Source organism: Zootoca vivipara, chromosome 1, assembly GCF_965207765.1.
Source record: "Zootoca vivipara chromosome 1, rZooViv2.hap1.1, whole genome shotgun sequence".
In the NCBI taxonomy this organism is placed as follows: Eukaryota; Metazoa; Chordata; class Lepidosauria; order Squamata; family Lacertidae; genus Zootoca; species Zootoca vivipara.
In genome coordinates this window covers 17,173,575-17,186,920 of record NC_142582.1, presented here as the reverse complement: position 1 = coordinate 17,186,920, position 13,346 = coordinate 17,173,575, and the positions used below count along the sequence as shown (strand labels likewise).

Here is a 13,346-nt window from a genome sequence, read left to right as displayed (position 1 = left end):
CCCGAGCGAAACTACACAGTTTTTGATCGGGAACTTCTTGCGATCCACGCGGCGTTCCAGCACTGGAGACACTTCCTGGTGGGCGCCAAGCACCCCATCCAGGTGTGCACAGACCACAAGAACCTGGAGTTCTGGAGAACTGCCAGGGTGCTCAACCAGCGGCAGATACGGTGGGCGGAGTTCTTCTCGAACTTCAACTTCTCCATACACTACATCCCAGGAGAGCAGAATGTCAGGGCGGATGCCCTCTCCCGCAAGCCAGAGTACATGGAGGAGGAGGCGCCACCAGCCCCAAGGCACATTTTCCCCCCGTCGGCATGGTCCTGCGGAGCAGCAGTGGTGAGCGAGGCAGAACTCACAGCACTGACGGCAGCGGATGAATTTGCCAACCGCATCTTCAGAGAACTGAGAGGGGGGAGGGAGCAGGCAAAAGACTTTGCAGAACGCAGAGGGCTGCTTTTCTACAAGGGTGCGCTGTACCTACCCACCACCCAGCTTCGACGTACGGTCCTCAAGCAGATGCACGACAACCCTACAGCGGGGCATTTTGGAAGGGACAAGACCACTCACCTAGTCATGAGACACTTCTGGTGGCCAGGGGTGAGGGAAGATGTTCGAGACTATGTAAGGGGCTGTACCACCTGCCAGCGGGCGAAGGTGGTCAGAGCAGCGCCACCAGGGTTGCTGGAGCCCTTAGCCACACCACACAGGCCGTGGGAAGTGGTGTCCATGGACTTCATCACAGATCTGCCTTCGTCCAGGGGTAAGACTGCAGTGTTGGTGGTGGTGGACCTCATGTCCAAAATGTGTCACTTTATACCGTGTGCCAGGGCAGTCTCGGCAGAAGAGACAGCCAAACTGTTTGTTGATCACATTTTCAGACTGCATGGATTACCTTTAAGGGTTATTTCGGATCGTGGCCGCCAATTTGTTTCCAGGTTCTGGCGGCGGCTCATGAACCTCCTGCAGGTGGAGGTCAGCTTGTCGACGGCTAGACACCCGCAGACCAACGGACAAGCGGAGAGGGTCAACGCCATTCTGCAGCAGTACCTGAGATGCTACGTCAGCCAGCGGCAAACGGACTGGGTGGATCGCTTGCCACTAGCAGAATTTGCCTACAACAATGCAGTGCACGTCTCCACAGGGGTGTCGCCCTTTAAGGCCAATTACGGGCGCGACCTCAGATCTTTCCCAGAGAGGGAGAGGGAGGAGGAGGAGGAGGGCCCACAGGCTGAGGATTGGGCAGAGGAACTGGAGACGGTGCACCAGCAGCTCAGAGAACACTTGGAGAGGGCCAAGGAAGCGTACAAAAAGGGGGCAGATCGCCACAGGCGACAAGGGGAGGTCATCAGGGTGGGGGACAAGGTGTGGTTGTCCTCGGAGGGCCTTCCCACCAGGGGGAGGTGCAAAAAGCTGGCACCCAAATGGCTGGGCCCCTTCACGGTCACGCAACAGGTCAACCCGGTGGCATACAGGCTGGCACTGCCAGAGGACATGAGGGTGCATCCAGTGTTTCATAGATCGCTGCTGTCGCCGTACAGGGAAAGCAGCAGGCTCAGAGACAGCGAACAAACCCCCGAGGGAGGGGGGGAGAGGGAAAGCAGGGAGCAACTCAATGAGGCCACGGCCATCCTGGATTCAAGGTGGGGGGTGGGGGGCCTGGAGTACCTCATGGCATGGGAGGATGCTCCACCGTCCCAGAATGAATGGGTTCCCGCCACTCAGATACAGGAGGAATTCTTGGTGGAAGAATTTCACGCCCTCTTTCCCCACAGACCCAAGCCCTGGCACATGGAAAGGGAGGGGGAGGAGGAGGAGGCACGGGAGAACAGCTCACCATGGCGCTGGGAAGCGGAGTTTGAGGAACCAGAGGATGAGGTATGGGTGTCGCCAAGATCCACCCAGTCAGAGGAAGGAGCAGATTGGCAAAACATTTTTACCCCCACCAGCTCTGACGCCACGGACTTTTTGGGATTCCCGTCCTCCCAGGCGGAAGGGGGGGGCTCGCAGGACTGGGGGGAGGTGTTCACACCAACGGGCTCGGAGAGCACCGAGTTTTTAGGCTTCCAGTCGTCACCGACACATGGGGGGGGCCTGGGGAGGGGTGAAGGAGAGCTTGGGAGGGGGGTGGATGTGAGGGACAGGGGATATCGCGAAGTCCCTCCCCTCCTGAGTTCAAGCCCGTCCCCGAGCAAAGGGGAAAGCAGGGAGAGTTCCGATTCCAGTGGGGAAGCAGGAAGTCGTGTCCGAGGCTCAGGCAAGGTAGAGGAGCCAGGGTCCCAGGTGGGACAGGAAGGGGCAAGTAAGGGGGGAAGACCCATCCCCCCAACTCCAGAATTACGCAGGAAGAGGAGGGGCAAGAGGATGGGTCTGCCAAAGCTTTTGTGTTGGAGAAAGACGCGCCAAAAGCCATTAGGAGGTTCTGAAACCGACTGACAACATCGCTCCGTGTAAATAGCAATGACTTGAGCACTGTAAATACGCAGCACCAATAAAAGAATAAAATGCAGAGCTGCGTAGCGTCGTTACTCTGAAGTAGTCCACTCCGGCCACTGTGACATCACTGATTTTTTAAGGGACCAAAAGCTCTCTGCTGAACTCCACTGTTCTAATTCTTCCAGGCATGGCACAAATGCTGCCCCCTGGGGTATGACAAATAAAAGTCCTTGAGAATATCCAGAAATTGGTGATAGCAGCAGGGTTTGCTTGGACAACTTCTGTTGTGTATAGGACCATTGGCGATGGTAGACATCAAAATGTAATCAGCGAAGTTGGCTGAGCAAGCAAGACAGAGGAATACTGTAAAGAATTGTGAGAGTGAGCCCCTGCTTTATGGCATTCCATGAACGGTTGCTGTCTAGTTAACAGTTCTGTTATGGGAGGCATTTCTGCTGTGTCAAGACTTTGTCGTACATATGTCACCAGCACTATTGCCAGTTCCTGGAACGGGATCACCCATTTGTTTCCAACAGACACATGGAACAATAGCTGAAATATTGGAAGATGCTGCATATTTGTCTACCTGTGGGGATCAGAAGAAAGAAACCAGGGCATCTTCCAAACATAGCAATCCATGGGAAACGCAAAAGCTGTATCCTATACTGCAGACTGAAGTTGGTTTAATGACAATTTCCATCAGCCGCAGCTAGGAAGTTGTCGTCCAAAGTATCTCCTCCAGTATAAATGAAGGAATGTCTCCACCTCCATTGTCCAGACTGAGGACCACCTCAGAGGGTCTTCTGCAGGCTACCTCACTCCGAGAAGCGAAGTTACAGGGAATCAGGTAGAGGGCCTTCTCGGCAGTGGAACACCCTCCCATCAGACATCAGAGAGATAAAGAACCACACAACTTTTAGAACAGACACGTCCAACAGGTAGATCGTGATCTACTGGGAGATCACTGGATGTCTGTGGTAGATCACTGGTAGATCAGTGGCTCCCCCCAAAGAAGCTGAACAACTCTGGCTCCCCTAGAAAAAGCTCAACATTTTGGCCCTTTACCCCCCCCCCCAAAATGGGCCTTCCCTCCTCCCTAAAAGAAGTTCAACAATTTGAACTGAACTCCACATAACAGGGCTTTACTTCCTAAAAAAAAATCTCAACAACTTTGACCTGAACCCCAAAATAGGGGGTAGGTCACTGCCAGTCTTTAGTGAGTAGATCGCAGTCTCTTGGGAGTTGGCCACCCCTGTTTTAGAAGACATCTGAAGGCAGCTCTGTATCGGAAAGTTTTTAATGTTTGATGTTTTCATATGTTTTTGTATGTGGTGGAAGCCGCCCAGAGTGGCTGGGGCGACCCAGCCAGATGGGCGGGGTATAAATAATAAAATGATTATTAAATCACTATTATCTGGAGGGCACAAGGTTGGGGAAGGCTGGATTAAGGCACGTTCATCTGCCTAAGGACATATTCTCACCACCTCACGCTGCAGATGGTAACATTCTGCACGCTGACAGGAGGAGCACATCCTCGCCACCAACAACAAAGAGGCGAAGGCAGCCCTGCCTAAGGGCGATGCGACTCAGAAAAGGCACAAAATAACTACTGTACTTTGTTATTTTTCAAGCTCTCTGTCAGGTTTCGACAGTGGATGCATGCACAAGTATTAATGAGTCACGTGGGATTTAGCCTTCTTTACAAATCCTGCATTCGGCCCAGTTCAAATCTTGTGAGAGTGCCATCCTGCTCTGTTCTTGACGGCTGCAAAGTTGTTTCTGTGCACAAAGCCAAGTGCCTAAAGCAGGGGTTCCCAAACTAAGGCCCGGGGGCCGGATGCAGCCCAATCGCCTTCTAAATCTGGCCCGCGGACAGTCCGGGAATCAGCATGTTTTTACATGAGTAGAATGTGTCCTTTTATTTAAAATGCAGCTCTGGGTTATTTGTGGGGCATAGGAATTCGTTCATTATTTTTTTTCAAAATATAGTCCGGCCCCCCACAAGGTCTGAGGGACAGTGGACCGGCCCCCTGCTGAAAAAGTTTGCTGACCCCTGACCTAAAGGGATAAACTAATAATGATGATGATGATGATGATGAAGCAGGAACTGTACTGTGCTTCTTTAGATTAAGGTTCAGATATATTATGCCATTTCTTTCCTGCACAGCATTTGTCATTATGTGTGTACTACTGAGGGCCCACCCTGCAACCCCCAGCGGCATTTGCATGCCAAGGCACCCGAGCCACAAAGTTCCCAGAAAAACAATAAAACACACTGACATGGAGTATTTTGGTTTGTGGGTTCAAATAGGCCACAACTTTATTGGTTACAGATGTGAGCGGTTTGGCTAAGGCATTGGGGCGAAGCCAGGCTATATCTTGACTCCTGCCCACCTGCAGGGAGTCCACAGAAGGGTAAACCCCCGATAGGGGGTGCCTTATAACTTACATCAGATAGTGGCACCCTGTGGGGTCCCCGTAGGGGCTGTGACGTGGCCCTAGCCCATACCCAGGCCCAGTTTTATGTACCAATCTTGGATTCTAGAACAATAGGCAGGTAGGATCATAGAATGCAGCAACTGATTGGCTTGTAGGAGCAGCCCAATCAGACCCCAGGAGGAAGTTAATCAGCCTATTAGGCTGGTAGGATCGTAGAATGCAACAACTGATTGGCCTGCAGGAGAAGACCAATCGGGCTCCAGGAGGGAAGCAGAATCAGCCAATCAGATGGGACTCATTGTGTAAATAATGTACAGTATATAAAAGCCTGAGGAATAAGCTTTCGTGGACCAGAAAAAAAATATTCTGAGCATGTGCAGTTTCACAACTCTTAGCAAAACACATGCACAACCCTTCCAGCATTTGTCAGCCTCGGTGAACAAAAAAGAAATTCCCTGAGTGTATAAAGTTTCACATTTTAAAATCACTTCCATGGAAACAAACAGTAAGCCCTTAATGGAAGGGAGGAGACCCCTTTCATACAATTACTGGAATTGAACAATGTCTCAATGTCCATACGAAGGTATTAATTGTTGTGTGAGAGATTTCCGAGTCTTTTTTATTCATATTTATTAATAAATATATGTAATAGTTATTACCATATTTACAATATATTTTTTCTCCTGTGTGTTCGTTCTTATTTATTATAGCCTTCATGATATATTGTATTCTCCCCCCTGCTGCTGGAATTTTTGCGGTCAAACATTCTGTATTACAGTACTACACATTTAAAATGATTAAGGAAAGGAGAAAAACTAATTCATTTCCATTTCCAATAAAAAGAATGAAAAACTGAATATTTGAGGATGTTAGCTTTTTCAACTTTCTTTCTCAACATTCATTTGTTGTATGAGAGACAAGGAATTGAATCGACTAACATTTTCTCTTTGTAGAAATTGTAAAACAGAACTGTACGTTCATCAGTTTTTATCTGGGCTGTTGTTTTGAAGGAAACAACAAATAATTCCCTCATGCCAAAACAGCACATCCTTGTGACCTGCCAAAAAGACTGGGTTATCCAAGCTCTCTTATGTATTTGAGTTAGATTTTTTGTTTTGTATTATTATTGTTGTTTGGCTGTTTATCAGAAAGTGACTTCAGTAAAGGAATGGAACAAGTCTACATCAGATTTTCCTTATTTTAACTTTCAAGAAAAGCTTGGGCCCAGGTCACCAGAGAAGGTAAGGTTCGACAGTGCAAATGTATAAATACAGTCATACCTCGGTTTAAGTACGCCTCGGTTTGAGTATTTTCAGTTTAAGCACTCCGCGGACCTGTCTGGAATGGATTAATCCACTTTCCATTACTTTCAATGGGAAAGTTTGCTTCAGGTTAAGTATGCTTCAGGTTAAGTACGGACTTCCAGAACCAATTACACTCATACCTCATGTTAAGTACGCTTCAGTTTAAGTACTCCACGGACCGTCTGGAACAGATTAATCCACTTTCCATTACTTTCAATGGGAACGTTCGCTTCAGGTTAAGTACGCTTCAGTTTAAGTACTCCACGGACCGTCTGGAACGGATTAATCCACTTTCCATTACTTTCAGTGGGAAAGTTCACTTCAGGTTAAGTACGCTTCAGGTTATGTACAGACTTCCGGAACCAATTGTGTTTGTAAACTGAGGTACCACTGTAGTAACTAACAGGTAAAAGGAATCCTGTTTTAGGCTGGCGGCCATATCGAACTCATGCGGTTTTTCTTGTAACCAGCGAGGAGTAGGGGGTGGTTTGGGGTACCGTATGTCTAGGGATCTTAGCCAAGTCAATCACATGTTTTTTTTGGTCTAAAAAATGCTCAACAACTTTTGGATTCCCCACCCCCTCCCCAAAATAAAACCCAAACTGAAAAACTTTCAGGGTGTCCTGGATTTTACTTTTTGAAGTATGGCAACCCTAGGGGTTGTAGAAGCTTGTTTTATTGTGGCAGCTTTAGCAGCTGGGGGAGGAAAAAAAACTCATGAGAAGCAGATTGTTTGGCTTTATATGCCCAGAGCCTGTTAACTTTCACATCTGGGAGTGATGTTATTTTGGAATGAACACTGCCTGTTCATGTAGGACGCAACCCTATAAATCTCTTATCTGGAGCATCTGTAAATAAACCAGGCTTTTTATAAAGACACAACAAACTCTCCAGCCATCTCTCCTACAAAGGGAATGGGCTTTGCTTGACTTTCAGTAACACCTTCCATCAGCCCGAAAGGAGGGTTCTTGCACACAGATGCTCATGCAAGTTTGCAAACATCAGGAGGGCACAAGTGCTTTAAGTTAGATGCCAGCTCTCTTATTATTGTTTATCTCTCCTGTGATCCTCACAGTCCCTGTGCACACATAGGCATTTTACATTTCTCTGCATTGCAGGCTTTGCTTATTTTCTATTTTCCGCTTAAGGGCTAAAATTTGAACAATCGTACCTAAATTTAGTAGAACACCCCAAAGTAATTTGCAGGCAATTAATGAATTGCCACCATCCAACAAACTCTACTCTCTTTGGTCATCCCTCTAATTGTGCTAGTGCCAGGAGTGCCAGCTTGGCCCCACAACCGTGGGTGGTCGGGGTCGTGGGTGCCATGCAGTGTGCATAGCCCTGGCACCAAAATTTGTGGGTGCCCGGCCCCTTCATGGTGAATTTTGTGGGTGCTCTGGCACCCAGGGCCCCAGGGAGTTTGCACCTATGAGTGGTCCTATCCTGTGATGTTCTTCAATGAGTTATTTGGCACTTTGCCAAAGAAGGAGAAGGCAGGAGGACTCTTCTGGATGGGCCGTGAACTATCCAAGATATGGAACAATGAAGCAGTGCTGTTTAATTTCTGCTGAAAGAAATGGCTGGGCAGAAATTAATCGGGCGTCTAGATGAATGATTGCTAGGGTATAATTCTGGGGACTTTCTGCAGCCTTTGGGCTCCATGCTCACTATTAGAAGTGTGAGTGAAGCACCCAGTGGGGCTTAGAGGGAAGGAAGGTGGAGAGTTTGGGCAAGAGTTGCAGAAGGAGGGGAAAGGGAGGGAGGGAGGGAGGAAGGCAAGCAGGTAGATGGACTGACAGAGGAGGGGAGCAGAGTACACCCAACCCCAATGGCTGCAGAGGAGGTCACTGGCAGAGTGTGAAAGGCAACAAAAAGCAAACTTTATGAGTTTTTGGCCCATGGTTTCTCCCTGCTTCAGAGGCACTGATGTGGGTCCTCCATCCTAAATCTGGGACTGTCCCTGCCCTTGTAAATCATCCATTAACATGATTCAGTCTTGGATGTTGCCTGATTGACCATGGCATTGGAAAAAATGGGCAACCTCCAAGAGTCCAGAAATGCAATGAAAGCCCCTGGAGGGCAGGGAGAGATTGAAGTGTGTGTTAACCTTGGTGGAGAAGAAGAGCAACTAAGAATCTTTTAAGGATCACACTCAAATAGTAGTTTCTGACATTTTATTAACTGAACGCATCAGCAGCAGAAGGAAAAATAAAACAGATATTCATTCATTTGAAGAAATATCTAGTACTGTAACACTAAAATTTAGATAGTCATTATTATGAGATACCAGATGTAAGGCGAAATACTTTAAAATGAAATAAAAATCCCTTTTTTGACTTCTTAGGTTAGTAAAATGATGACTGTAAAAGAATGTTGAACTGCCTTCAAAAAGTGCCATTATTCCAAGATGCTAGTTTACTAACCACATTTATAAGAGGATACACCATCCATGCAAGAATGGATTGATTGCCCTGTAGATGAGGAATAACTCTGGGTTCGAGCCACTAAGGGCTGGCTCATACAGACATGGTTGTCTCTTGGCTGAAATATCAAGCGACAATTAATCACCACAGAGAGAACTTTCTTATCACCCGATATCTACTCAGTTGCAATATATTCCCATACAGAGAGCTCATATACAGTCGTACCTTGGATCCTGAACGCCCTGGAACTCAGACGCTTTGGCTCCCGAACGCCGAAAAACCTGGAAGTGATTGTTCCGGTTTGTGAATGTTCTTTTGGAACCCGAACGTCCGACAATGCTTCTGCGGCTTCTGATTGGCTGCAGGAGCCTCTTCAGCCAATCAGAAGCCATGCTTTGGTTTCTGAATGTTTTGGAAGTCGAACGGAATTCCAGAACAGATTCCATTCGACTTCCAAGGTACGACTGTAGTCACCTGAGAATCCACAAGTGATAGGTGGATCACGTAATGTCCATGCAGGTTGAAAAAGGCCTAAGCTGATAGCGTTGTAGCACTCAAGTTACAATGACCTAACATCCAGGACAGTGTACAGAAATGATATGTGGGTCTCAAAGAAAGTAAGAATTCTTTTTTTTGGGGGGGGAGGGGAGCAGAGGTGGAGTTACTTAGAAATAAAGAAAGGAATGGCTGTTGTTGAGGTGCATCGTGGCACGCATGGCCACAATCCAAAGTTCTGTGTTTCCAGTGCTTTCCATCGTCTTCTTTGGAAGGAATATTCCTGATTCCAGACTGCATATGCAGAGCCTTCTCGCCCTGCTTACAAAAGAAAGTCACAGCATGTCCCGAGACTCACAGCTTGGCTTTGGATGCAATGAAACGATTCTGACTTTACCTCAGATTTGGGCCAACGCAGCAGCCTGCTAGATTAAAATCTACAGACAAAATGACATTTCAAAGCTCTCCTTTTGCATGGCTTTTGAAAAGGAAGGGAAGAGCCCTAAGGTACCGCACCCATGAGCAAGCTCCACAGAAAAGAAAGTTGTAAAACGAACATCTGTCCTTCAGTGACACCGTGGGTAGGGCAAATCTGTGTGTCATCTCTCCAAGAAAGATGCGTCTAATAGAATTAAAACATGTTTATTGTGCAACTTTAGGCCCAGATGTGTTTCCAGATGACACACTGTAAGTACAGCACTGTAAGCTAGTGAAAATTAAGATTTAAAAACTCCTTTGCACCCAAAATCTGAATGCTGTGACCTACATAAAATGGAATATATTTGCATAATTTAGTCACGGAGAGGAGGAGCTACCCAAAGGGACTGGAAGGATCTTTCAGTGGAAGATTTCCCTCTGACTCCTGGATTCTGAGATCGGACCACACATTTTTCAACCATTTTTTTTTATAAATCTAAAAAGAAGAAGATATTCTTAGGAACATGAATCCTGTAGAGTTTACGCACTGCCATGGAATCACAGGCAACACACAACCCTGAATAAATCCATGCTTTTTCAAATGACAGGAATGGCTCCAAGAACCCAGTGGCTAGAATTTTGTAACACCACATGGCTGTTTCAATACATTTCATTACTCCGCCAAATGCCATCCTAAATAACAAAATAACAAGAATTTGCCGAGCTTTCCCTAAAGCATCTGAATGCGATTATGCGATCGTGATGGCAACCATTCAAAGCTTTTTCAAACCTCAAAAGCATTAATCACAAAATTAGCTGCCTATTGAAGCCTGTTAAATGACAATTAACATACAACCTTGAAAAAAACAAGGAAATGGAACACTTCACATTGCACCATGGCATTTCTAGGCAGATGTTGTTCTGAGAAAGACGAAGGGGCTTCATTTTGTTCCTTGCCAGTCCTTTCATAAGAAGTCAGAAGTTGAACCACATTGGTATGAGACTGCTCTATCACCAGTAGCAGTGAGTAGACATTTTAAAGGAACCACCACACACCCCCACACCCATTTTCTTTGTTCCTAAGTCTTTTGGGGAATTTATTTCACCTTAGGTCCATGTGCTCTCGTAGCTTTTTCCTGCTAGTCAATATGCATGATCTAAAATTAAAATACCTCATCATTTAAAAATGCACCAGTGGTGTTATCCACAGACTAAAGCCCTTCTCAGTGTAAGTGGAGACAGCAGAATAAAGTTTGGGAAAGGCATGAGAAACAAGAATATCACACTTACATGCAGACCTCAAGAGGCTAAGGCTCCCAGAAGGTTTTCTTGCATGCAGTTAAGCTACATTGCATCCCACTGACTTCTGCTGGATTTAAGTATTTTGGGGGGTATACGTGGAATGAGAGGAGTTGCAGTCCAGCAACATCGGAGGTGCCACAGGTTCCTCATCCCCAGGGCTTTTTTTCCAGCTGGAACTCACCGGAACTCGATTCCGACCCCTCTCAGGTCGGTGCCATTGCCATTATAAGAGAACAAGGGTGGCTTTCATGGTGAGTTCCAGCACCTCTTTTTCTAGCACCTCTTTTGACCTGTTAGGGCTGGGCAATATAGCGATTTGAAGTCCAGTTCGGAGTCCATATCACGACATCGTCTTCATAGTTTTGGACCTGGCAATACATTGCAAATCATGATGCGTACACGCTATGAAAAACTTACAATGTGGGGAGAACCGTGAGGGCCGGTCAACGCCTCTGCATAACTTGACATCGTGATATATCAGTACATCGCGATGTTTCGCTGGTGATATATCGCCAAGTTTAAAAACAGCTCCATCCTTATTTCAGACCTTGCGATAGATCAGTTTATCACAATGTATCAGGAAGCTGGAAACCGAATACTGCCTAGCCCTACGGTTCACCTCTACATAGTTCCATCCTTATTTCCAACACCGTGATAGATTGGTATATTGTGACGTTTGGCTGGCAATATACCATGATGTTGAAAAACAGATACTGCCCAGCCCTAATCCCTGCCCTATGCCTTCTATACCAAATTACTGTAAGCGCTGCCGCCAATGCAGACTCCTGGGTCCATAAGCCTTAGCTATGGCCAACTCATTCTCCCATCACTGCCTTTCCCATCAGTATATAGTCAGCCAGGTTTCTGTACCACAAGAAGAGTGCGCAGCTGCAGTACATCCAAATCTGTGCTCTGGCTGAAACATCTAGGACCTAGGAGACAAACCAGCTGGAAACGATTAATTGCATTGTGTTGCATTGCATTGCATTGCATTGCGCATCACTGAATGTGAGTTTTAAGTGCCTGATTTTCTTCCTCTTACGAAATACAAACCTGCTACTTCCTCTAGTGCAAACTTCATATATGCTATTCGACAATGTGCACCAAGGAGCACACGGTCGCTTCACTTTGTGCACATTCAAAAACAGATCCTTGTGCAAAAAGGAAAGGGAAACTCGAGGGAGAGATTCCTTAGAGGAGCTGAACGAAAAGATGAAGAAGCAAAGCATAGCATTCGGGCCCGAAGATTCCCCATGGCTTTGTGACACCCTGCATTTCAAATAGTGGTCAATACGAGCTAAATCATTGGGTCAGAGAAAGCAAGTTGTGACTAACGGCCCAATCCTGTTCATATATACCCAGGAGCTGTTCACATCAAATTCCATGGGCCTCAATCTCAAGTAAGGGTCCATTGTATTATAGCATGTCCCACTGAAGCAAATGGAGCAGGTTAGTCAACGACTAATGTCAATCAAATCAGAGCCATTGTCTATACTGCAGATTTATATCTATCTTTGTCAGAGTTAAATGTTGCACAGTCAACATATAGAATACTTTACAATCATTGCATCCTTTCCAATACTTATTTAGGCTGCTCTGCTGGCTGCACTTAAGACAACACGACATGATAAATACAGCATTTACGAGTTCTTCTGAGCATACAAAACAGCCTCTTGGACAACCCACAGTCATGATACAAAACCGCTGAAAATAAACCGAAACTTCCCTTGATTCCCGTCATACAAAAGAATTGCCCACTTTGTCTACACGGTAGAAGCCGAAGAGGCAACGTCTATCTATCCTGACACATATCTATATGTACAAAACACATATGTAGATCTAGAGCTTGATTGATCCCCGTGAAAACTTCAGCCAGTATTTCTCCGAAGGTTGGGCACCCAGAGGTCAGAGCATGAAACTTCAGTTGGTGGGCAAGACCAGCTCCAGTGTACAAACAAAGAGCAAGCACTCACATGCCGAGATATGCTAAGGCATGAGCACATGTGAGAAAGAAATTGAAATCCGTCACATCCTTCAAGAGTAGCCGAGTTCAAAGACTGACCAAAAAAAGTGTGAGTGGGTGGGGGGGGACTGTCTTGCTGGCTCCTGGAGTCATCCTTTCAAAATATCATGAGGGTGGGAATAAAGAGTCTTTGAGAATCAGCCGTACAGCTTCTCGGCTTTAAAAACAACATTTTCCGTGTCGTAAATGCTTTTGCCGTTCATATATTCACCGTTGCACTCGCGATTGTAGCTGAAGCTTTGACCGTCGACGATCGAGGAGGCTGTGTAGGAAGCCGAGCGAAGGGCGTCCGAGTGAGAAAAGCTGTGCTCAAATTGGATCCTGTATTGCTTCCAGTTCCTCCTCAGAACAGACTGGACCTATTTCAGGGAAGAAGAGGACAGAGGACAGGTTGGCAAAGATGGCTGCCTCGGGTGCCATATCAGAAAGAAGGAAAGCATAGAAAATGGCACACATTTGCTTTCATCTCCCAGTGCCAGATTAAACCCCGTGGAGCCCCCTCCA

At 46.6% G+C, this 13,346-nt stretch overlaps 1 protein-coding gene across 3 annotated transcripts in view; it reads right to left on the bottom strand.

Annotated features, from left to right (window-relative positions):
- Window positions 1-8,342: 8,342 nt before the first annotated feature.
- CALCRL (calcitonin receptor like receptor) overlaps window positions 8,343-13,346 on the bottom strand; it is an 82,223-nt gene continuing 77,219 nt past the window's right edge. For all 3 annotated transcript variants that reach the window (XM_088655825.1, XM_088655843.1, XM_088655870.1), the window contains exon 13: window positions 8,343-13,201. In XM_088655825.1, coding sequence (XP_088511951.1) covers window positions 12,980-13,201 — 222 coding nt within the window. In that variant the 3' untranslated portion in view covers window positions 8,343-12,979. The remainder of the gene's footprint in view (window positions 13,202-13,346) is intronic.